This window comes from Melanerpes formicivorus, unplaced genomic scaffold (assembly GCF_026170545.1).
Source record: "Melanerpes formicivorus ecotype bairdi unplaced genomic scaffold, bMelFor1.0.p_v2 SCAF_14, whole genome shotgun sequence".
Lineage (NCBI taxonomy): Eukaryota > Metazoa > Chordata > Aves > Piciformes > Picidae > Melanerpes > Melanerpes formicivorus.
Window position 1 is genome coordinate 142,458 of NW_027142366.1, and position 23,752 is coordinate 166,209.

At 56.5% G+C, this 23,752-nt stretch overlaps 3 protein-coding genes across 7 annotated transcripts; 2 read left to right on the forward strand and 1 right to left on the reverse strand.

Moving 5' to 3' along the window:
* The first annotated feature begins 1,365 nt into the window (after positions 1-1,365).
* Positions 1,366-7,422, forward strand: LOC137445060 (BRICHOS domain-containing protein 5-like). The gene is made up of 6 exons (XM_068146459.1): positions 1,366-1,401; positions 3,119-3,250; positions 4,084-4,236; positions 5,157-5,264; positions 6,314-6,467; positions 7,176-7,422. Exons 1-6 carry the CDS (start codon positions 1,366-1,368, stop codon positions 7,268-7,270), a joined length of 678 nt encoding a protein of 225 aa, XP_068002560.1. The 3' UTR covers positions 7,271-7,422.
* LOC137445059 (target of rapamycin complex subunit lst8) lies at positions 7,415-14,317 on the reverse strand. 2 transcript variants are annotated; one of them, XM_068146458.1, is made up of 8 exons: positions 13,995-14,315; positions 13,658-13,709; positions 13,393-13,555; positions 13,227-13,302; positions 10,372-10,524; positions 10,083-10,207; positions 8,966-9,129; positions 7,415-8,142 (listed from the first exon to the last, which is right to left on the reverse strand). In XM_068146458.1, the coding sequence occupies exons 1-8, from the start codon at positions 14,121-14,123 to the stop codon at positions 8,024-8,026; spliced, it is 981 nt and encodes a 326-aa protein (XP_068002559.1). In that variant the 5' UTR covers positions 14,124-14,315; the 3' UTR covers positions 7,415-8,023. The 2 variants fall into 2 exon arrangements, with proteins under 2 accessions (XP_068002559.1, XP_068002558.1); XM_068146457.1 differs by having other exon boundaries at positions 13,393-13,709; positions 13,995-14,317.
* Positions 14,302-23,648, forward strand: LOC137445058 (hexosaminidase D-like). 4 transcript variants are annotated; one of them, XM_068146454.1, is made up of 15 exons: positions 14,302-14,342; positions 19,549-19,775; positions 19,984-20,080; positions 20,233-20,470; positions 20,615-20,724; positions 21,028-21,115; positions 21,198-21,362; positions 21,455-21,638; positions 21,856-21,927; positions 22,033-22,237; positions 22,318-22,400; positions 22,592-22,670; positions 22,900-23,001; positions 23,135-23,224; positions 23,329-23,648. In XM_068146454.1, the coding sequence occupies exons 3-15, from the start codon at positions 19,986-19,988 to the stop codon at positions 23,546-23,548; spliced, it is 1,731 nt and encodes a 576-aa protein (XP_068002555.1). In that variant the 5' UTR covers positions 14,302-14,342; positions 19,549-19,775; positions 19,984-19,985; the 3' UTR covers positions 23,549-23,648. The 4 variants fall into 4 exon arrangements, with proteins under 4 accessions (XP_068002555.1, XP_068002554.1, XP_068002556.1 ...); XM_068146453.1 differs by lacking the exon at positions 14,302-14,342 and adding an exon at positions 16,411-16,499; XM_068146455.1 differs by lacking the exon at positions 14,302-14,342 and adding an exon at positions 16,411-16,499 and having other exon boundaries at positions 23,135-23,216; positions 23,329-23,408.
* Positions 23,649-23,752: the final 104 nt, after the last annotated feature.

Below are 23,752 nucleotides of genomic sequence, written 5' to 3' on the forward strand. Positions count from 1 at the left end.
GTGGCTGGCACAGGAGGGCTGTGCTGCGCTTAGGCAGAGCTGGGCAGGCTGCAGAGCTGGACAGGGACAAATTGACTGAAACCCAACACGGCCAAGGGTAGAGTCTTGCATCTGAGAGAGAACACCCCCATGGAGCAGGATAGGCTGGGGCCTGATCTGTTGGAGAGCAGTGGAGGGGAAAAGGACCTGGGGGTCCTGGTGGACAGCAGGATGCCCAGGAGCCAGCAATGCGCCCTTGTGGCTGAGAAGGCCAAAGGCCTCCTGGGGTGGATCAGAAGGGTCTCTTCTCCCTCTATTCTGCCCTGGTGAGGCCACATCTGGAATATTGTCCAGTTCTGGGCCCCTCAGTTCAGGGAGGACTTCAGGGAACTGCTTGAAAGAATCCATTGCAGAGCCACAAAAGTGGCAGTGGAACATCTTCCTCATGAGGAGAGACTGAGGGAGCTGAGGCTCTGTAGCTTGGAGAGGAGCAGCCTGGGAGGTGACCTCATTAATGTTTATAAAGACGTGCAGGGTAAGTGCCAAGAGGATGGAGCCAGGCTCTGCTGAGTGATGCCCAATGCCAGCACAAGGGGCAATGGTGGAAGCTGAGGCATAGGAAGTTCCACGGAAACATGAGGGAAAATGTTTGTCACTGTGAGGGTGATAGAACACTGGAACGGGGAGGTTGTAAGTCTCCTTCTCTGAAGATAGTCAAAACCCACCTGAAAGCATTCCTGTGTGACCTGCCCTGGATGCTCCTGCTCTGGCAGGGAAATTGGACTGGGTGATCTTTTGAGGATTCATCCAGCCCCTAACATTGTGTGATTCTGTGCAGTCAGGCTCATGGGGCAGCTCTGCAGGCTTCGCAGCTGGCTCCAGCCCACTGAGCTCCAGCAGCACACAGCCCATGCTGAAATGCAGAAATCACTGCTGACAAGGGCAGGCTGCTACTTTGCTCTGTTCATTGTATCTCCTAATGAGACTCACCCAGTCCCGCTCTTGGGGACAGCCAGCGGGGAGGGCTGGGACAAAGCCCACCATTGTCACCCAGCCACCCCCCTCATCCATCTCACAAGGTGAGCAGGAAGAATGGGTTTGTGCCCTGACAGCATCTCTCAGCAGCCTGGGGCCTCACACAAACCCCACCTTCTGCCCCAATTCTCCTCTCCCCAGGTGGCAGCTCTAAGGTTTCACCCTGCTGTGGGTCTGACCTGAGGAGCTGCTGGCTGAGAAGCCCTTTGGCTGTGAGGGACAGGGGTTTATGTGTCAGGGATGCACACTTAGGTGTCCCAGGTATGCTGGAGCTGGGATCATGCACAGTGGGAGCGCTGTCAGAAGGCAGAGCCAGAGCCACAGCAGCCAGGTCCTGGTCCGAAGGGGAGAATGGAGGGCGGGAGCAGCACCAGCAATGCCTCTGCAGTGAGTATCTGGGCCTCTGGCTATTGCGGATCCCTGTTCTGTGCTTGTTTGAGTCCTCTTTTGAGGGGCTGAGCTCCTGATGTCCCTGTGGATCCTGGTAAGGTTTTGTTCACCTCTAACCTCATCACCCCACAGTTCTGTTCCTAACTCTCAGGTGGATTTTCAGCATTGGTCAGGGATGGGAACAGGCTGCCCAGGGAGGTGATGGAGTCATCATCCCTGGAGGCGTTCAAGAAACCTCTGGCCACGGCACTGGGGGACGAGGTTTAAATGGCCATGGTGATGTTGGGTTGAAGGTTGGACTGCGTGACCTTGGAGGTTTTCTCCAGAGCAAACAATTCTAAGACTCTATGGCATAAACCCATCGTGTAGCAAGGCAGGGCAGGGCGGGTGGGTCAGAGGCACCAGAGAGTCCTTACTTGTAAGCCACAGAGAAGCTCAGCAGCGTGAGCTGTGACCTGCTGAAGGACAAGACTCACTGGATTGCCTTATTTGCACCTTTCCCACCTGAGGGAATCTTGTTAGGGTTCTGTTTTCTGTAGGACTTGAGCTCTGCCTGTTTGAATTGGTAAGATCTCAGCAATGGGCAGTTTTCAATTTGCTAGAGTGGGTGCTTCTCTGGTGGAATATATCTGGGAATTGTGTATTATCAAAAACAAAAGCAATGACCACAAAAGATCCTCAACCTGGAGGCTTGGGAAGACCCTTCCTGGTGTGGCTGTAGCAGATCTAACCACAGGCATCAAATTTCTCTGTGTTCAGAGGATGGAGAAACTTTTACTCTTTTAAATGTGGACTGTACAATTGAGCTGACTGCAAGCACCTTCCTTGTGCTTGGTAAAAATTATTTGATGTGCCATTGAGTTAAATTTCATTGTTAATTAAATTTTAACAGAGCCACTCAAGGACTGCCAAGCTTCTTTTGCTTCAAGTAACAGCTTGGTCTGCATGGAGAACTTGACCTGATGCATAGACTGGTTTGGGTTGGAAGGGACCTTAAAGATCATTCAGTTCCAATTTCCCCACCATGAGCAGGGACACTTCCCACTAGAGCAGGCTGCTCCAGGTCCTGTCCAACCTGGCCTTGAACACCTCTAGGGAGGGGGCCATCCATAGCCTCCCTGGGCAGCCTGTTACCCTGTCTCCCAACCCTCACTGGAAAGAATTTCTTCCTTATGTCCAGTCTCTCCTGCTCTACTTTCAAATCATTCCCCCTTGTCCTGCCAGTCCCAGCCCTTGTCAAAACAGCCCCAACTCTCTCAGACTGTCCAAGCAAATAAAGCGTGTCCAAACAGGCAAAGGAATCCAGGAAGGGGCAAAGCCACTGTCCAAAGCCTGTCTCAAATGCTGTTGGTCCTCCTGGGGACCTTTGCTGCAGAGCAAAATAATTTCTTGCCTGAGAGCAAGCAGCAGCAGCCCCTGTTCTTGTTCCAGCCCTTCCTTGGTGGCTTTGATGTGCTTCTCTGGCTGCAGGAGAAAAGTACTTGGCTGTGGGAGTGCTGGTTACTGGGATGTTGGATCTGAAACTCCATTGGTGTGGGATTTAAGTGCTGTTATTCCAGGGCTGCTGCAGTGTTTTGGTGGTTCTGCCCTCAAATCCCAGTAGTCTGCACAATGTTTTGTGTCATGAGAAGGAATTGCACTCGATGGTAAAGAATAACCAGCAGAAGGGTTGGGTCTAACCCCTGTTTTTCCCTCCTCTTGCCTTGGCTCCCAGGACAGGAGGGCTGCAGCTCACCTCACAGCTCCCTCCAGGACCTTCTGGATCATCTTGTCCGCTGCCTTGTTTTTTGCAGTTGTTGGCATCAGCGTCCTAGGGATTCTCAGCTTCTCCCCCAGCTCTGGCCAGGTAAGGAATCATAGAATCCCAAACTCGATTGGGATGAAGGAACCATTAAAGCCCATCCAGTCCCACCTCCCTACAGTTACCAGGGGCATCTGCAACTAGAGCAGGTTACTCAGAGCCCCAAACCACCTGATCTGCAATGGTTCTAGGCATGGGACATCACCCAACCTCTGGGCAATCTGTGCCAGGGTCTCACCACTCTCGGTGTGAAAAATCTCTTCCTTCTCTCCGGTCTGAATCTTTCTCTTAGTTTGAACCACCACCCCTTGTCCTACCACATGTGCTCCCCTCCACTGGGTCAGAGATTGCTTCTCTGTTGCTGAATCATTCAGATGAAACAGTGAAGGGTCTGGGTGTGGGTGTTGGTGGGGAGATCAGAGAATCACAGAAAGGTTTTGGTTGGAAGAGACCTTTGAGCTCATTGAGTCCAACCCTGAACCCAGCTCTGATGGGTCACCACCAAACCACGGCCCTCAGCACCACATCTACACAGCTCTGAAACCTCTCCAGGTGTGAGGACTCCACCACTGCTCTGGGCAGCCTAGGCCAGGCCTTGACAACTATGAAGGGGAAGAAATTGTTGCTCATGTCCAACTTAAACCTCTCCTGGTACAACTTGAGGCCATTTTGTCTTGTCCTATCACGTGTGCCATGGGAGAAGAGACCAACCCCACCTGGCTCCAACCACCTTACAGGGAGTTGCAGAGAGCCAGAAGGTCTCCGCTCAGCCCCCTTTTCTCCAGACTAAGCCCCAGTTCTCTCACCAGACCTGTTCTTCAGGCCCTTCACCAGCTGCATACCAGTACTGAACACCTTTCTTTCCTTTCTGTGCCCAGGCTGGCTCTCAGCTCATCCGGTTAACACTCCAGGAGCAGCAGGCCCCACTGAGGAACCAGACAGCCTTGGTGGACAAGGCCAGGAGCACTGTGACTTACTACATTACCTCCCAGAGTAACCGCAGCACCGTGGTGCTCTATGACAGCAGGAACGTGAGTGTGCTGTGACAGTTACTTGCCTCTGTAGCATGGAAATGAGCAGAGGAGCCCAGGCTGCTGAGAGAAGAGCTGCTAGGGTGGGAGAAGGAAGTGTAGACCATGGAAAACTTCACCAGCTGCTGTTTGGCTCCTCTCTGTGTACTTCTAGTAAAGGAAGATCATAGAATCATGGAAACATAGGAAAGGCCTCTAAGATCATCCAGTCCAACCATCAGCCCAACCCCCCCATGGCCACTAAACCATGTCCCAAAGTGCCATGGCCACAGGTTTCTTGGACACATCCAGGGATGGGGCATGTTCCTCATGCCCAACCTAAACCTCCCTCAGGGCAGCTTGAGGCCACTTCTTCATCCTCTTACCCGTTCCTTGGGAGAAGAGATCACCCACCCACGTGGCTCCAGCCTCCTTTCAGGGAGTTGTAGAGAGCAATGAGGTCTCTCCTCAGCCTCCTTTTCTCCAGGCTGAACACCCCCAGCTCCCTCAGCTGCTCCTCCCCAGCCCCGTTCTCCAGACCCTTCCCCAGCTTTGTTGCCTTTCTCTCAACCTGCTCCAGCTCCTCAATGTCCTTCTTGGAGTGGCCCAAACTGAACCCGGGATTTGAGGTGTGGTCTTATCGGTGCCAAGTACAGGACCACTTACCTGCTCCTGCTGGCCACACCATTGCTGATCCAGGCCAGGATGCTGGTGGCTTTCTTTGCCACCTGAGCACACTGCTGGCTCATGTTTAGCTCTTCTCCACCAGCACCCCCAGGTCTTTTTCTGCTGGGCATTTTCCAGCCACTTTGCCCCAAGCCTGGAGGGTTCATGGGCTTGTTATCTCCCAAGTGCAGGACCCAGCACTTGGTAATGCAAGGCAGGATGAGAGATGTCCATACTGGGGGGTTTGCTCTCACAGGCCATGCTCTGCTTTGCAGGGCTATGTGTGCTACAAGCCCGTGGAGCAGCACACATGCTACCTGAGGAGGATGGACTCCTGGGACCTCCAGACTCTGCAAACATCACTCATCATGTCTGAGCAGACAGTGAGCAGCTGCTGTGGCCATTCCCTTGGGTGGCTGAGAGGATGTGGGTGATGACCTGGGCTTTGCATGGGGGCTTGCTGAAGACCCTTTCCTGCGTGGACTTGGGTGACTGAACACCAGCATCCCAAGTGTGGCTAAATGAGGGCAGGAGCTCTCCCAGCTGGGGGATAGGAGCTAAGGAAATGTGTTCACTGCTGGGGGCTGGTGTCATGGAAGAGCAGAGCTCTGCTGAGCTCAAAGCAGCTGAGATGCTTTCGTCTGTGAGAACCAGCAGAGCTGCAGGTCAGGGTAGGGGGCTGTCCCCCCCAGAGGTGAATAGGAGAGCTCACATGGGACCCACACTCAGTGGATTCTGTTCCCTGCTCAAAAATCCGAGAAACAAAAAACAAAGAGGGTTTGATAGCAGTTCCCAGGGGAAAAGGCTGAAGGAAATCACCTCTCCAGGACCCTCTGAAAAAAATGTTAATGGATGCATGGGACAGATTTTGTTTCAGGAAGGCAAGGCCCTGTGTTTTTGTTCCCCTGCCATCTGTTCTCCATTTCCTCAGGGGCTCCTGGAGGTTCCTTGTCCTTCTTTTGCTGCTCCCACCCAGCTGGGAAAGGGTGAGCAGGGTTTTAAAGGCAGAAGGGTACAAGAACACAGCACCCACAAGAGGAGAAAGGGACGCAAAGAGAAAGCATCTGCCCTGCTCTGAGCTTCCTTCATGGAAGTAAATGACTTGGTGGTGCCAGGGCTTCCGGCAGCCCATATGGCCATCAAACAGGGCCTGAAGAACCTCAGCTAAGCCTTGTCCTGTCCCAGCCACCATGAGGCTGAAGGACACTGACCTGCATTACCTCTTCAGTGCTGTATGCAGGGAACAGGGCTGCTGTGGGTCACCATGGCTGGGGTGCGGCACGAGCATCCCAGCAACCTGGTGCAATGGGGCAGCTGCTGTGCTGGGGTGGGAAGTGCTCCTTGGGTGCCTTGAAAGTGAGAACACTGCTGAAGAGCAGTGCCAAGAGGAGCAAAGAGCCCTGAGAGGAATTAACAGGGAGATTTCTTTCAGGCTCATCAGCTGCTGCCAGAGAGTAACAAAACCGAGTACTACCGGGAGTTCTTGGGCATTCTGGCAGGGGACAAGGTGGACCCCAAACGCCTGGGGGAGGCTGTGCAGACCCTGTGCGAGCAGACATCCATCTTCTGGGTCAGGAGAGGGGAAGGTAGGTTGGACATGTCCCTTTGCAAAAGGAAAGAGAATCATATAATCACCAAGGTCAGAAAAGCCCTCTGAGATCGAGTCCAACTTTCTACCCAACACCATGCCCAGCAGACCATGTCCCAAAGAGCCACATCTACCCGTTTTTTTCAATACTTCCAGGGATGCTGACTCTAGCACCTCCCTGGGCAGCCTGTTCCAACGCCTGACCACTTTTGAAGAAATTTTTCCTGATATCCAACCTAAACCTCCCCTGGTGCAGCTTGAGGCCATTTCCTCTTGTCCTTTTGTTAGTTACTTGGACAAGAGGCCAACATCAGCCTCACTCCAACCTCCTTTCAGGTAGCTGTGGAGAGCAGGCTCTGCTGCATGTCCCAGGACCAGGGGACAGGTGACTCTAATTCAGTATCAAACCACTGCTCAGCCATCCCCAAGCCTGGCCTGTACCCACAACCCACTGTACCCACCTTGCAGTGCCTCATGATGCCACCTGGGAAAGGCTGTGAGCTCCCTTCCCCAGGCAGTGCAGCACAACCCCAACAAAGAGCAGCTCCCCACCGCACTGTTGCCTTAACATCTGTCACCTTCAGCGGGCTGCTGAGGTCACCCTGCTCTCCCACGCCAGCTTTAATGAGCAAGGCCGTTCCCTGAGGCTCTCCAGGCACTGCAGAGCTTTCCTCTCATCCTGCTGCTGTCCTTGCTCATTTGGCAGGTCCAGGGAAGCAACGCCTGATCTACCTGTGCATTGACATCTGTTTTCCAAGCAACATTTGTGTCTCTATCTGCTTCTATTACCTCCCCGAGTAAGTCCCACCACCACGGGTGTCCTTGCTGCCCTACATACTTGAACTGGATTCCTGGAAAGCCTCTGGTTTCTACAAGGAAGGTAACACGGCTACACTATCCCCAAACCAGGAGACTTGAGGAAAACACCAGGACCCTGCTAGGCACTGTCGGTCCAGACACTTTATTTGCAGCTCTGCTCTAGGGCTGCACCTTATCCGTAGGTAGTAGGAGATCCAGGCCTAGAGGAATCGTGTGGAGCAGCTCACATTTCACAGCTGTCTGCCCCCTTCCATACACAGCTGTGAAACCCCATGGGGGTGGGTGGCTTTGTAGGACTGCAGCCCTCCAAGTGACGTACACTTTGAATAAAGGGATTGCAAACCAAAACAGCAGCTGCCTTTCCTCTCCTTGCTCAGCCTCTGCCCACCATTCAGAAAGGCTGATTTACTTTTTGTCCCCAATTCAGGGGTATAACATCACAAAGCTGTCAGCAGCCATGCCACAGGGATTCCTCCAGCTGAACCCTACCCAGCTCCTTCCAATGGGCTCACGCCCCCTTCTCCCCTTCCCTTCTGTCCTCCCTTAGAGGGCACACGTATCAGTTCTGCCCGGAGCTGAAGCCTGGTGTCACCCTAGGCAGAGCAGCTGCTCCTGCCAGAACTCGAGCCCTCTCTGTCAGAGGGACTGGCTGCAAGTGTGTGTCTCGGGCTCCAGAGCAGGTGTTTGCTGCTGTGAGACAAGGGACAAGCAGAGGTCCTCTCCTTCCCACCCGTGTTATCCCAGCACGCTGTCGTTGAAAGCAAGGCACACAACTGCTTTCTGGTGGCCGCTGTACTCCCTCTTGATCTCTCCTGTCTCCACACACCAAAGTCTGGCCAGGTTATCAGAGGAGGCTGGAACACAGTGAAAAGAATCATGAAATGGTAAGGCTTGGAAGGAACCGCTGGAGATCACCCAAGTCCAACCCCCCTGCTCTAGGCAATCTTGCTTTAGCAGGTCACACAGGAACACATCCAGGTGGGTTTGGAAGCTCTCCAGACAAGGAGACTCCACAACCTCTCTGGGCAGCCTGCTCCAGAGCTCTGTCACCCTCACACCAAAGAAGTTTCATCTCATCTTGAGGTGGAACTTCCTGGGTTCCAGTTTGTGTCCACTGCCCCTTGTCCTGTCACAGAGCACCACTGAAGAGAGCCTGGCCCCTTGCCCCCCACCCTTCAGGTATTTGTAAATATCAGTAAGACTCCTTCCTTCTCAGTCTTCTCCAGAGGAGCAGAGCACTTTTCATTCCTCTTTACACCTTCCCTGACTACACAAAGACTTTCTCCAGCTTCCATCAACAGCTGTTAGAGCTGTGGGTTGATGAGGAGCTATGCAGAGCAGCAGCTCTATGTTAGGTAAGGTTTTACTTATTTTAGAGAGAAGTTAGCGTGAAAATGACAGCCTGGATGTTCTGAAGGGACTGCTGGGCTGCAAACAGTGAAGCAGCATCGCTCACGGGTGAAACGAGCTGCACGTGAAGATCATCTCTCTGCCGCAGCTCAGGGAAAATGCCTGAGGAATCAGTGAATTGTGCTGTGGGTGTGAAGCTGGGTGCTCTGCCCTCATATCCAGTGGTGCAGGAGGGTTTGGAAGTGTCTCAGAGAAACTAGGAAGTCCCATGCTGCTGCTGCCCACATCAAGTGGTGGGCTAAGGGCAGGAGAGCAGCGGAGCCTCACCTGTGACGATGTATTGGGAGTCCCCTGAGAAGGCGCAGTCCCACATCCAGCCCCTAGATGTTTCCCCTGGGTTATTGCTCTTAATGCTCAGCTCTGTCATCAAAGAGAAGTTTGAAGTCCTCCAGATCTTGCAGGTCTGATCTGCAGAGCACGTAGCCAAAAGCCTGCAAGGAAGAGACATGAGGGCAACCTTATTAGTCACACTGTGTGCCCAAGGGCCTCTCGTTAAATGTGGAACAGTAAGGAAGTGGAAAGCTGTGTTCATTGTAATCACATTGATCTCCACCTGGACCACCTGCTCTGAGACATTCAAGCTGAAGAGCCTTGCTGAAAGAGCACATGAAGAGCACTTTGCTCCCTGAGATCAATTCAATCCCAGCTGTTAAGAAGAGCAGCTCACGGCCGCAAAGTCTGCTGAGAGCACAGAGCATGAGGGTGGGATGTCACTGACAGCACCCCCGTGCCAGCATGTCCTATGCCTTGATGCCTCCAAGCCTGGGTTCAGTTTTGGGACCCTCGCTCCAAGAAGGACATTGAGGGGCTGAAGCAGGTTGAGAGAAGGGCAACAAAGCTGGTGAAGGGTCTGGAGAACAGGGCTGGGGAGGAGCAGCTGAGGGACCTGGGGGCATTTAGTCTGGAGAAGAAGCTGAGGGGAGACCTCATTGATCTCTACAGCTCCCCAAAAGGAGGCTGGAGCCAGGTGGGAGTTGGGCTCTTCTCCTAAGGAACAAATGACAGGAGAAGAGGAAATGGCCTCAAGTTGTCCCAAAGGAGGTTCAGGTTGGACACGGGAAATAATTCCATCCCCAAAAGGGTTGTCCAGGCCTGGCCCAGGCTGCCCAGGATAGTGGTGGAGTCCCCATTGCTGGAGTGGTTTCAAAGCCCTGGAGATGTGGTGCTGAAGGCCATGGCTGAGTGGTGGGTTAAGGGATAGACTTGGTCTTATAGTTCTCTTCCAACCAAAATGATTCTGGGATTCTCTCATTCCTGTCCCACTCCTCCCTTGGGCTCCTACAGGGCAGTGTGGAGGCAGCTTGAGCCAACAGCTGGAGCAACATCTGGGCACCAGTGCCAGTCTGTCCCCTGGCAGGGAGGCAAGGGGCTGGCAGGCACTCACGTGGAGTCAGGGCTGAACTTGCACTGCAGGGCGTAGCGGTTGTGTGCTGGGATCTTGGTCTTGGGGATCAGCTGGGTCACCTCCTCTCCAATGCCACCCGTCAGGTTCCATACGTAGCAATTTCCCTGCAGCAAAAGGGGCACCTGTGGCTGGGGCTGGTGAAGCACTCAAAAGCAGCCTGGACTTTTCACATCCACCCACAGCATGGCAAAGCTGGTGGCTGCAGAGCCCACAGGCACAGACCAGCACCACAAAGCCCATGGGCATGCTGGAAGCCATCAGAGCTCACCGAGCTGTTGACAGCTGCCATGTAGCTGGCATCGGGGTCGATGTGGACCGAGTTCACTGACACCTCAGGCTCTGGGATCAGCTGCTCATTGTGGTCAGTCTTCAGGTCCCAGATGTGAATGGCTCCACTCTGATCACCCACAATGAGCTCTGCCTGCAAGGAAAGAGCAGCTGCATCTCTCTAAAGAGAACGTCCAAGCAGCACCTCAAGATAGTGCCTATGGAGCACCACTTGGAGCCTTGCTGTGGTTTTAAGCCTCAATCTCCACAGCACTGTGCTGGTTTGGGCCTACAGCAGGAGCATCCTCATGCAGATTCCTGATAATAGAAGGGTTCGGGTTGGAAAAGCCCTCTAAGGTCATCAAGACCGTCCATTAACCCAACACCACCATGGACATCAAACCACATCCCAAAAGTGCCACGGCCACATATTTCTTGAACACCTCCAGGGATGGGGACTCCACCACCTCCCTCGACAGCCTGTTCCAATCCCTGACCACTCTCGCAGGAAAATTTTCCCTAATCTCCAACCTAACCCTCCCCAGGCGTAATTTCAGGCCATTTCCTCCTGTTCTATATCTGATACTAGGGAGACCAACCCCCACATGGCTCCAATCTCCTGTCAGGGAGTTGTAGAGAGCCAGGTGGTCTCCCTTCAGCCTCCTCTTATTCAGCTCCCTCAGATGCCCCTCCCCAGCCCTGTTCTCCAGACCTTTCAGCAGCTTTGTTGCCCTTCTTTGGACCTGCTCCAGGCCCTCTGTATCCTTCTTGGAGTGAGGGCCCCAAAACTGATCTCACATTGGACTCTGTCCGAAGCCTGTTTACCTTCACAGAAGTATTTGTTCATTTGGTAAAGCCCAGAGTAGGCAGCAGCTGCCTGGTTTCCAGCATCACTGCACAGCTCGAGCTCCAAACACTACCCACAGAAGCCAAGTGGTTTTCAGCACATCTGAGAAGCTGGCATTAAGAAGCAGCTTGGCCAGTGAACAACTGAAGCACTCAAGAGTGCACAGATAACTGAAAACCAGGAGCCTAAATGGGGTTTTCTGTCTCCCTTTCTCAGGGGAAGGACAAAAGCCAGCTGAAGGGCAGGAGTTCTGGCTGCAATCTCATGCTCAGAGCAGAGGACAATGCTGGCAGCTCTCCACCAGAACCAGGGCTTTTATCGACAGTCTTGCGCTGTCCATGACTTTATCAGGGTCCCTAGAGGAGATCAGGTCATCAGGCAGAGCTAATCCTATACCTGTGAGCAAAGGCTGCTTCTGAGGAAGATGATCATCACTTGATATATTTAGCTTCCTGCACAGTGCAGAAGCATCTTCTGGATGCCTCAATCCTCCTCCTCCCTGCCCCACCCCCCCACCCCTTAACAGAATCAGAGCATGGGAGAGCTTCCTTGGAAAGGACCTCTGGAGATCATTGAGTCCAAGCCCCCTGCCAAGGCAGGGTGACCTAGGGAAGGTCACACAGGAACACATCCAGATGTGTTTGAAATGTCTCCAGAGATGGAGGCTCCGCCACCAGGGTTAAGTGCAATTGCTAAAGCCATCATGGATTTACACAAGCCAGGAGAAATCCCTCTGGGATAACTGGATCAGCATGGCTGCAGAGCAACTGCAGAGTGACTTGGGTCCTGGAAAGGTTGTGGGTGAAAGGAAGGTTTAGCACCACCTCTGCCAGAGGACATCCCTTAGACTGAAGTCTCTAGTTTAGCAATGGCATTGCTGCCTCAACCCTTGAGGTTGCCTTCAGTTGAAGGCTTGAGTGAGCTGGACTGATGGGCTGAGAGTTAAACACCAACTTCATGAGAAGAGAGAAGACTGAGACTGGAGGTTAGGAAGAAATTCTTTCCAGGGAGGGTGGTGAGACACCGGAACAGGTTGCCCAGGGAGGCTGTGGATGCCTCCTCCCTGGAGGTGTCCGTGGCCAGATTGGATGAGGCCTTGAACAACCTGGGCTGGTGGGAGGTGTCCCTGCCCGTGGCAGAGGCATTGGAATTGGATGATCTTTAAGGTCCCTTCCAACCCAAACCATTCTATGAATCTATGAATCACTCTGCTCCTCAGCCTCATCCCCCTGCTTCTCATCCTCATACCTCAGCTCCTCAGCCTCACCCCTCAAAAGCAGCTTCTGAGCCAAATGCTGAATCTCCAGCAAATCTGACCAAAGTCCGGAAGGTGACAGGGGCCATAGGCCCTGAGATGCTTTTTCTTGGTGGTGGTGTCACCTCAACCTTCTCAGACTGCCCCATGCAACCAGTTCCACTCCCATCACATCCCTTGGGATGCAGATAACCCCAAAGGCCCCTCAAGACACACCAGGGAAGGTTTAGGTTGACCTTTAGAAGAAAAAATCTTGACTGAAAGGGTTCTCAAATACTGGAACAGGCTGCCCAGGGCGGTGGTTGAATCCTCATCTCTGGAGGTGTTTCAAAGCTGCAGAGATCTGACACTGGGGGCCACGGTTTAGCACCGGGCTTGGTAGAGTTAGAGAATGGTTGGACTGGATGATGCAGAAGATCTTTTCCAACCAAAACTATTCTTTGATTCTGTGACTGTCCCCTCCTACAGGCCAGGCCAGACAAGCATAACCACGTAGGGGTGTTCCAACACCAACCCAAAGCTCACAGCACCAGCAGCTTGGTGTGGGGCAGCCTGGGTGTATCCAGCAATGCCACCAAGAGCTTGTGGGTCTGTGCCACCAGTAAGGCCACCATCCCCAGATCTTTTGCTAAGGGAGTCTTCTGCAGTCCCTCAGGTTTACTTGGAGGAACCACAGTAAAGCATAAGCTGGGAGATCATGTAAAAGCTCGGATAATGGAGGAGAAGGGAGGCCATGCAGGAGACTGGTGCTCACCTGGTTGGGGTGGAGGCAGACACAGTTAATAGGAGCATTCACCTGGAAAATCCGCTGACACTGGAGGTTACGAGACCTGTGAGAAAGAGTGAAGAGAAGCACTTGCAATCAGCTCCACCACCTCTGGGGTGCTGGTGGAGGGGGTGGTCCAGCCGCCTTTGCCCACCTCAAGTCCCAGATCCTGGCCATGCAGTCCTCCCCGCCCGTGTACATCCAGCGCCCGTCCTCATGGAAGCCCACAGAGGTGATGTTCTTGCTCACGCCGTCGTAGTTGATGACAGGGTTGGGGTTGTTGGAGTTGAGGTCGTACATGCGGATGTGCTGGTAGCCTGCAGCAGCCACCGGGGTCGCGAGAGTGACCAACGTCCCCCGTGGCCAGGGCCAACCGTGCCTGGCACGGTGGGGAGCTGGGGGGGGGAAGCGTGTCTCACCTGCAGCAGCAATCATGCTGCGGTCCGGCGTGATCTCCAGAGCGTTCACCTGCTGCGGGTCAGGTTAAGGTCGGTAAAAGGAAGCAGCAGACGAGGCTCGACCGGTGGCACTGAGTGCTCCCAAACGTGCGGTGTGACACCGAGCTCACTGTATCTGTGGGGTGATCACAGGCCTCCCCTGATCCCCCAGGCCTCCTCTTTTCCCACCTCCACCCTGACTTCCCTCCATCTCCCCTCGGCCTGCTCAGGCTTTTCTTGCCACCCCCCCCCCCTCCCCTGTAGGCCTCTTCCGTCCCTCCCGGCCCCGGTAGTCCCCCGGCCTGGCGGTGAGGGATACGGAATCCTGGTGCTGCACGGTGCGGGTGCAGATACCGCTGTGCGCCTGCCAGAACCGCACCGTGTGGTCGTAGCCGGCCGTGGCCAGGATGACCGGGTCGCTGCCCACCGTGCCCTGCGCTGCGTTCATGGTCCCGCCGGGGCCCGCTCAGGCCTCCTGTTCTTCCGGTTCCGGTCCCACGCCGGTGTTCCTTGCTCGTAGCAGCAGGGTTAGCAGCGCGGAGCCCCGTCCCCGCTCTCTCCCGCTACCGGCGCCGCTGGTGTGCGCGAAGCGGGCGCCGCGGCGCGCGACCTCCCGGGGCGGGGCCGACAGCGGCGCGTGAGGAGTGCGCAGGGAGGGCGGTACCATGTGCGTGCGACGAGAGGGGAGGCGAGACCAGTGGGGACGGAGCAGGGGGAGCCGGGTCCCAGCGGGGCCGCCAGGGGGCGCAGCGAGGGGTGCGGAAAGGAGGGCGAGGGGCACCGTGCGAGGGGCACCGGGGACGCACCGGGCACTGGGGACACCAGAGACACTGGGCACACACCGAGCACCAGGCACCGATGGGAACCGGGGACACACCGGATACCGAGCACCCACCGGGCACTGGACATATACCAGGCATCAGGCACTGGCGGAGGTGGTACTTGGGATATACCGGGCACAGAGCGGACATCAGGCACTGGAGGGGGGAGTGCACTGAGAACATACTGGGCACCAGGCACACACCAGGAACCAGGCAAACCAAGGGTATGAGGGCCACATTGGACGCGCCAAGGGCACGCTGGGGATATACTGGGCACACATGGGGCATCGAGGACCAGCAGAGCACTGGGGACATACCGGGCACTGGGAACACCCACGACACCAAGTTGGGAGCAGATATTGGTCAGTTAGAGGGTAGAAGGGCTCTGCAGAGGGACCTCGACCGACTGGACAGATGGGCAGAGTCCAACAGGATGGCATTCAACAAGTCCAAGTGCCAGGGGCTGCACTTTGGCCACAACAACCCCATGCAGTGCTACAGGCTGGGGTCGGAGTGGCTGGAGAGCTGCCATACAGAAAGGGACCTGGGGGTGCTGATTGACAGCTGCCTGAACATGAGCCAGCAGTGGCATCCTGTCATGCATCGAGAATAGTGTGGCCAGCAGGAGCAGGGAAGTGCTTGTGCCCCTGTACTCTGCACTGGTTAGGCCACACCTTGAGTCCTGTGTCCAGTTCTGGGCCCCTCAGTTTAGGAAAGACATTGAGATGCTGGAAGGTGTCGGGAGAAGGGCAACAAGGCTGGGGAGGGGTCTGGAGCACAGCTCTGTGAGGAGAGGCTGAGGGAGCTGGGGTTGCTTAGCCTGGAGAAGAGAAGGCTCAGGGGAGACCTCATTGCTCTCTACAACTACCTGGAGAGGTTGTAGCCAGGAGGGGGTTGGTCTCTTCTCTCAAGCAACCAGCACCAGAACAAGAGGACACAGTCTCAAGCTGTGCCAGGGGAAGTTTAGGCTGGAGGTGAGGAGAAAGTTCTTCACTGAGAGAGTTGTTAGCCATTGGAATGTGCTGCCCAGGGAGGTGGTGGAGTCACCGTCCCTGGAGGTGTTCAAGAGGGGATTGGAAGTGGCACTTGGTGCCATGGTCTAGTCGTGAGGTCTGTGGTGACAGGGTGGACTTGATGATCTTTGAGGTCTCTTCCAACCTTGGTGATACTGTGAACACACTGGGCATAGGGCACAAATCGGGGGCACCAGGGATGCATGGACACTGGGCAGACACCAGGCACAAAGGACACACGTGAGGGACACGTCAAGCACTGGGCACACCAGGGACACAATGGGCACCAGGCAATCTGAGCATGCACTTGGCACTTACCAGGGACACGTGGGCATTGGGGACACACCAGGCAATGGGTACCAGGCACACAATGGGCGAACACTGGGAGCACACACTGGGGATATATAGACCACTGGGAGCAATCCAAGCATACTGGGGCACACACCAGGGACACACTGGGCACACATCAGGCATCAAGCACACACCAGGCATCGGGGACACTGGGAGCACCAGGCACACGCCAGGCACCAGCCACACATTGAACACACCAGGGACACCAAGTACACAGTGGGCATTGGGCACAATCCAGGCACACTGGGGCACACACCAGGGACACGCCGGGCAGGCACCAGATACGCCAGGCATCAGGCACCAGCCACACACCGAACACACACCAGGGACACCGAGGACACAGTGGGCACTGGGCACGCACCAGGTATATGGGTCACACATTAAGGACACACCAGGTACCACCAGACACACAGCGGCCACGGCCAGGCCGACGGGGCAGGTGCCACCCAGGCGCCCGGTGGTTGCCGGGAACCGGAGCATCCCCCGCGCTTCCCGCTTGGCCCTGGCCCTGCAGTGCCCGCAGTACGGACACCGCCCGGGCCCTTTAAGAGCGGCGGCGGCGGCGGCGGCGGCGGCGGCGGCTGCGCTCCGTGCCCGCGCCCGCTCCCGGCGATGCCCGCGGCGGCCCCGCACCTGCCGGTAAGAGCCGGGGGAGCTGTAGATGCTTGGGGCCGCGGGGGGGGATTTGGGCTTCAGGGATGTCTGGTGGGATGCCCGGTGCTGCAGTGGGCACCAGGGCCGCAGGGAGGCCAGATGCCGCTGCGATGCCCGAAAGGATTCCCATTGCCGCAGGGATGCACAGGGGGATGCAGGGGTGGCCAGTGTCCCAGGGAGGCCTGGCGTCGCAGTGTGCACCGGTGCTGCCCACCAGGATCTGGAGGGTGCCAGGGATGCTCGAGGGGTACCCGGGAGTGCCGGGAAACATGGGGACCTCCAGGCTTGTGGGGTGCCAATGATGCCCAGAAACACAGTGGGAAGAGTGGGGTATGGAAAGCCCCCTCCCCCTTGCTCAGGGTGTGCCCTGTGTGTGTCAAAACACCCCCAGGAGGGGCGTGGGCTTGTCTCTGTCCTGGGGCCAGGGTCTGCAGCCCCACGGTGGGCAGGGGGGGGTGAGGAGTGTCCATAGCTGCCCCATGCATGTCCCTCAGCCATGGGCTGCAGCACCAAGGGACAGCTCACCCTGGGAGGGTGACACATGCTGGGTACAAGGGGTGGGCACAGCCTTGGCTAAGCTGAGCAAAGAAAGCTCTGGAAGGGTGTGAGTGTGCCCAGAAGTGTGCATGGAGCAGCATCACTGTTTCCATGTTCATGCCAATGGGAGAATTTGACATGGCAATGGCTGAGGAATGCTGGGGCAGGGTGGTGGGCACAGCTGGGTGGCATCCAAACACCGTGGTGGCACCCAAAGCCCTCACTCTTGGCACGTGGCCTGCTGTGGCACCTGCTACCCCGGGGGCACCTGGATCTTGCCCTCCTCGTCATCCTGCTTGCTCCAGACTTAGGTCTCAGTTTGCCTGGTGTGCTCAGTGCCCTCTGGGGAATTGGACTGGTTTCAGGAAGCTGGCAGCAGACCGCATGTAGGGTTTGTGGTGCCAGGGAGGAGGGCAAAGACCAGACTGCCTTCTTGCTCCGCAGCTGCTGACCCAGGCTAGCTGGTTGTGAGAAGCTGTGGGCTCTTCTGAGCCTCCTGGGGACCAGGCCAGTGCCATCTCTGAAGGGCTGACAGAGGAAGATGCCACATTAATAAACAGAGCCAGTGCTGGCAGTGAGATGCCAGGTTCAAGGGACAGCATCCATCAGCCTCACTGTGAGGGGATCTCCCACTGGCACAGGGTTGTGGCTGCTCCTTGTCATCCCTTGGTGCCATACCCATCACCAGCTTGTGCTCATCTGGGCTGTGCCAGGGATGCTCTGGAAGCCTGTTTTCTATTTAAAGAACATAACAGATATTAAAGTGCCAGGCCCTGGCAGGCTGGCAGTGTCTGTCCAAATATTTACCCCTCTCTGAGCAGGTGTTGTGTGCCCATGGCATCCTGATTAGAACTTGACATATTTATGGCCTTGCTGGGTGCCCATGGAGCACCCTGTCCTCACCCAGCAGAGGTGAGCCCTGGGCTGGCAGCTGTCCCCAGCCTGGCATATACATAGCTGCTGGGCTGTGCCAACTCTGGCAGGAGCACCCAGGAATGGGCAGGGTGGAAGCACAGCAGGGATGGCAGGCAGTGGTGAGGGTGCCAGGAATCTTGTCCATGCAGGGACATGAGCACGGGGACCAGCATGGGCATGACCTGTCCCCAAAGCAGGCTCCTGCCCTACCTCCAGTCCATGGGCCCTGGGGCACTGGGTACCAGAGGGTACTGGGTGATGCGGAGGGAGCAGGGACAAGGATGGAACAGGGATGGGAATGAAGCAGGGTAATGGAGCAGGGATAGGGATGGAGTAGGGATGGGAATGATGCAGGAGTGGTGATGGAGCAGGGATGAGGACGGTGCGGGAATGGGGATGCAGCAAGAATTGGGATGCAGCAGAGATATGGCTGGAGCAGGAATGAGGATGGAGCAGGGATGAGCATGGAGCAGGGCTGGGGATGGTACTGCCCTGCCCCATGATGTGGCTTGGTTGAGACCTTGTACTCTGGTTGACACCGCATCCCACATTAGCGCTGTGCCTGCTCCGTGCCCCTTGGTAGGGTGCAGGAGGAGCTGTTGAGAGGGATTAGGGCCGTGTCTGGAGAAAGGGCTAATTCAGAGCTGGGGGCATGGGGTGGCTCTGCCCTGGTGCCACTGCTCTGGCTGCTATCAGCTGAGCTGCTCGTGTGCCCTACAGCCACCAAAATCTGCTTTTCAGCTCCCAAAGCTGAATTTAACCCTGAACTTTGGTGTGTTTTGGTGCCAACTCATTGAAAGGGCTGGTGGCAGCTGGGCCAGGGCTCACAAAGGCTGCCAGTCTGGGAGGCTGGGGGTGTTGATGTGTTGCCCCATCCCTGCCCCACTATAAATGCCTAAAAAGGAGAAAAAAGGGCAGAAGTGATGGTGGCACTTCTCGTGTGCAGCTTCCTTCCTTCCAGTACTGCCTATTGTACCATGGGAGTTGTGCTGCCCACAGCAGGGTGGTTTTGAGCTCCTGGTGTGGGACCTGATGTCACCACAAGTCACCCAGGAGCAGGGCTGTGAGTGAGAAGGAGATCTAAGCATGCTGCAGGAGAGAGGAATGTGGGGGGCCCTTGGTGTTCTCCTCACCGTGGTGTTTTCCCAGGAGGTCGTGTTGGGGCTGCAGAGGTTGCTTGCTCCCTGGAGTGCACAGGAGTGGTCACCCTGGTAGTGGAAGTGCCTCCAGTTGTGACAGTGCCACCAGTGCTGTGTCCAGCAAGTGTCTGGCCTGGTGAAGCATCTCATGCTCATGCTGGCTGCATGGGATCTGCTGTGGGTGTTGATGTTGAGGCTGCTCACCCAGCCAGCCTGCACCCAAACAGGGGGTGCAATCCCCCAAGCTGTGGCTGTGGTGGGGACCAGGGAAGAGGCAGTGCCAGCTTATGCTCCACAGAGATGGCCTTTTAGTTTGGGATCACTTTCATCTAAATTGGTAAATCTCCACCTCAGGAGTTCTTCAAATTGGTTTAGGAATATAGGACTTGAAATGGATTTTAGCAACCCCAAGTGGTCCCCAACCACCTCTCCTCTTCCCACAGGGACATCGCCTCCTGTGCCTGACCAGCACTGTGCCTGCCCTGTGATGCCACCCCACCCAGCCACCCTGTGACACAGCAACTCGAGGGGTTCCTCTGCTGGGGACGTGCCCTGGGGACGTGCCCTGTGGCCACCGCCTTGTTTGCTCTGGCTCCGGCAGAGTCCGTGGAGGTTGCAGGCAGAGACAGAGTCAGGTCTGGCCACCAGCTCTCACGCTGGGGCGCATGAGGTAGGAGGGGACATGGGGAATCTCTGTCCATGTCCCCAGTGGGGGTAAGGGTGTCAGGAGGGGTCTCGTCTATGCCCTCTTTCTCTGGGTCTCCTGCTGCCCTGCTCAGGGGAGCAGGGCATGGTTTGTGGAGCTGTATGGGGTCACCTGTACTCAGGGTCACTTCAGGGTGCTGCCACACAGCCAGGCCCCTGTGTATACCCCCCAGAAATGGCCTTCCAGAGGAGCCACAGGCTGAACCTGCTGCGCCTCGTCGTGCTGCTCCTCATAGCCTTGGCTGGCATCAAGTTCCTCTTCCGTGACAGGTGAGGTGACACTAGGACTCCAGGTGTGGACTGGGGCCTCAGATGGGTTGGGGTGTGTGGGGATACCCTTGGTTGTGCCTGTGCAGGGGACACGAGTGCTGGGCAGCAGCTGGTGCCCTGCAGTACCCCCAGCCCTGCTCCACTCCCTGCAGCCTTACCCTGGAGCTGCACAAGCACATCAGCAAGGACAGCAGGTTCTGGGGGGACACGGGAGACAGCAGCCAGGACACTGGCCCCCAGAGCCAGGCTCTGGAGCTCTCCGCAGCAAAGGTAGTGGCCCTGAGGAGAGAACCTGGCCAGCAGATCACCAGGGACTTCAGTGCCACAGAGATGAGGCTGGTCCACCTGGACCTCAAGGGAGCTGCACCCAGGGTCTCCTATTTGGAGCAGGTGAGGATGCCCAGGGATAGGGAGGACATGCCGGGGAGGGATGCACCAAGAGGATATATCAAGGATCAACCTGTTAATTGTCCCCACCAGCCTCTGGGGACTGTGTTGTCCCTGCTAGCTGAACCCACCCTGCCCTTGCCACAGGTCTTCCCCCTCCTGTCCCAGCTGGGAGCCAATGGCGTCCTCATCGAGTACGAGGACATGTTCCCCTTCAAGGGAGACCTGGAGATCCTCAAGTCCCCCTTTGCTTACAGGTGAGCCAGGGCTGTGTACTGAGCTGGCCGTGAGCCCAGCAGGCCCTGCAGTGCCAGGGGCTGGGTGTGACCCACCTGGACCCATGCTTGAGATAAGCATGGTTAGAGTGCTAAGCTGTGCCACTGGCAGGGCAACACCCTGCCCCACCAGGTCAATATTTTGTCCCCATAGTAAAATCCACACAGGCGTGGGGTGGCTGGGGCCATGCAGGCAGGGTGCCAGAGGAGAAGGAGGGAGTGCCCTCATGCTCTGCCCTCTGTTCCATCTGACATCCCCTGGTGAGCTTGTCCCTGCCCTCCCAGTGAGGAGGACATTGAGCGAATCCAACAGCTGGCCGAGCTGCACAAGCTGGAGGTGGTTCCCCTGGTGCAGACCTTTGGGCATGTGGAGGTAGGAGATCCCAACCCTGCTCCTCATCCTGCATCGTGTGGGCTTCGTTCTGGAAGTCCCCCTGATGATTCATCTCATGCAGTTCATCCTCAAGCACCAGAAGTACCAGCACCTGCGGGAGGTCGAGCGCTTCCCCAACACCTTCAACCCCCACGTCCCTGACACTCTGTCTCTGCTCAAGAGCATCTTGTCACAGGTGATTGAGAAGCATAGGCGTTCCACCTGGATCCACATTGGAGCAGATGAGGTGGGTGGTGGCTGTGCAGGGACCCCAGCCCTCACCCTAGGCACCAGGGATGCTCCCAGGGGTGCTGAGCTTCCTCCTTACCCAAAATCCAGGTCTTCCATCTTGGGGAGGGGATAGACTCCAAAAACTGGATGAGCCGCAACAAGGGTGACACAGGGACCATGTACCTGAATCACATCCAGGAGGTGCTGGGCTTTATCTCCACACAGTACTGGGGGCTGCAGGCACTCATGTGGGACGACATGCTGAGGAAGATCAACGTGGGAGCTCTGCAGGGTGAGAGGATGGGGACAGCAGTGGCACCTAAGCTGGGCATCTCAGCAGCACTCATCTATGTGGCCACCCTGGCAGGTGCTGTGCCCAGTGCCTAGCAAGAGCCCAAGACTGGTCTTGAGGGGACTCAGGTCTTGTTGGGGGTGGTCATGAGGAGCCCTAGGCATTCTCCTGCTGCTGGCACCAGTGCCACCATCCCAACCCCTTGCTCACCCCACAGAGTCTGGGATAGCAAAGCTGGTCTCACCCGTGGTGTGGTTCTATGCGCCTGACTTTGATGCTGAGCAGATTGGTAAGGTGATGTGCCAGGCTTCTGAAGCTGGCAGGGAAACACTTCCCCAATGCCCCCCCATCCCCATGGGGACAATAGCACTGGTGGCTTGTGCCTGTCCTGCAGGGCCATTCCTCACCAAGTATGCAGAGAGTGGCTTCAAGGCAGTGTGGTTTGCCAGTGCCTTCAAGGGCACCACAGGACCAGCGCAGACCTGGCCTCCACTGAGCTACCACCTGAAAAACCACCTGAGCTGGCTGAAGGTGATGAAGGCCTTGCCACAGCTGGCCCCACTTCGCTTCCAGGGCATTGTCCTCACTGGCTGGCAGAGGTGAGGGGTGGTGGGAGCCCTGCCCTCTCCAGTGCCCATGCAGCCTGGCCGATGATGTCATGGCTGGCCCTGCTCTGCAGGTACGATCACTACTCGGTGCTCTGTGAGCTGCTGCCTGTTGGCATCCCTTCCCTGGCCATCTCCTTGCAGACTCTGGTGAATGGTGAGCCACCATTCTGCTGCCATACTGGATCAGCTTGGTCCTGTGTCCCCACCCTGGGAATACTGGGAGAGGGGTGGGAGACAAGGGAAGGAGACCTTCATCTCCCCTGGTTTTGGGGGTGTGGTGAAGCCAGGGGCAAGCTCCTTCTGGTAGGGTGGCCCGAGTTCTGCCTCTCTCCTTGTCCTCCTCAGGGGGCTTCACTGAAGAGACGAAGAGGAAGGTCCTGGACTCACTGGGCTTCCAGAGCATGCATTTGGAGCAGAGCATGTGGTGCGTGGCACAGCCCTGGCCATGCAGGGGGCATCCGTGGCACTGCCATTCCAGCTGCATCAGAAGGGATGCACAGAGAGGGAGCAGGGAGTTGGTTACCCAAATGCCTCAGTCCCAGACCCACTTGGGACAAGGATGGGTGGGGTGCTGGGGTTCACCCAGCACAGAGCTCTGGCATGGTTGGTGCACCCCACATGTTGGACTCTCACTTCCTTCTCTCATTCCCCAGTGAGGGCAGGGGAATGTTTCCAGGTGCAGAGATCTACCATATGGTCCAGCAGGTTAATGACCATCTGAAGGAGAGCATCCTTAAAGCCCTGGAGGAGGACAGGTAACGGAGGGGGGACAGCAGGGTTGACTAGTTCAAAAATGCAAGTTTTTCCATGGAAAGGGGACTTGCCCAGCATGCAGATCCCCATTCCTGGATGGCCCCCATGCCTCCCACTCCCCTTGTGCCTCTCCAGTGCCATCAAGGGCTGGTTCAGCCCCTATCATCGGAAGCACCGGTTTGGAAACCCCCGCAACATGGAGAGCTTCGGCAGCAAGGTGCTGAAGTACGTGGTGCTGGGAGTCCAAACCCCCCTGAGTGCCTGTGAAGGGCTGGGAGAGGTCCCAGGCTCACAGGAAGGAGCTGGACCGCCTGCTTTCCCCCCACTAGGCTCCATGAGGACTGGGAGAGCTTTGTCCATGACCTGCGTGATCAACTGGAGAAGGTCTACTTCCCTGACACGGTGGAGGAGTGGATGGAGGAGAATGTCAGCCCCTACCTGGACCAGCTGCAGGACCTGGTGCAGGACTACCAGGCTATCATCCGCCTCAACGGCCGGCCCAAGGCGACACAGGGGCCACGGTCCCCCCAGCTCCTGCTGTCCCTCTAAGGTGGCCGTCAAGTGCCACCGTCATGCGTCTGCGTGTGTCACCGCATTGCTGCTGGTTCGTACTGGACAGGGATCCTGCACTCCCCACCTCCTCAATAAAGTATTTTCATAGTATTGCTGGGTGCTGGAGGAGGCCAGGGCTCTGCCCTACCAGGTGAGGGGGACCTGGAGGGGTCTGTCCTGCAGCAGCTCCTGGGGCACTTG

Coding starts and splice junctions, on each gene's coding strand:
- LOC137445060 (XM_068146459.1), top strand. CDS start 1,366: ATGGAGGGCGGGAGCAGCACCAGCAATGCCTCTGCA. Junction 3,251..4,083: donor TCTCCCCCAGCTCTGGCCAG/GTAAGGAATCAT, acceptor TTCTGTGCCCAG/GCTGGCTCTCAGCTCATCCG. Junction 6,468..7,175: donor CTGGGTCAGGAGAGGGGAAG/GTAGGTTGGACA, acceptor CTCATTTGGCAG/GTCCAGGGAAGCAACGCCTG.
- LOC137445059 (XM_068146457.1), bottom strand. CDS start 14,123: ATGAACGCAGCGCAGGGCACGGTGGGCAGCGACCCGGTCATCCTGGCC. Junction 13,710..13,994: donor CCGTGCAGCACCAGGATTCC/GTATCCCTCACC, acceptor CCTGACCCGCAG/CAGGTGAACGCTCTGGAGAT. Junction 8,143..8,965: donor CTCCCAATACATCGTCACAG/GTGAGGCTCCGC, acceptor ACTGTGTTCCAG/CCTCCTCTGATAACCTGGCC.
- LOC137445058 (XM_068146454.1), top strand. CDS start 19,986: ATGGCCTTCCAGAGGAGCCACAGGCTGAACCTGCTGCGCCTCGTCGTG. Junction 21,639..21,855: donor CAACGTGGGAGCTCTGCAGG/GTGAGAGGATGG, acceptor CTCACCCCACAG/AGTCTGGGATAGCAAAGCTG. Junction 23,002..23,134: donor AAAGCCCTGGAGGAGGACAG/GTAACGGAGGGG, acceptor GTGCCTCTCCAG/TGCCATCAAGGGCTGGTTCA.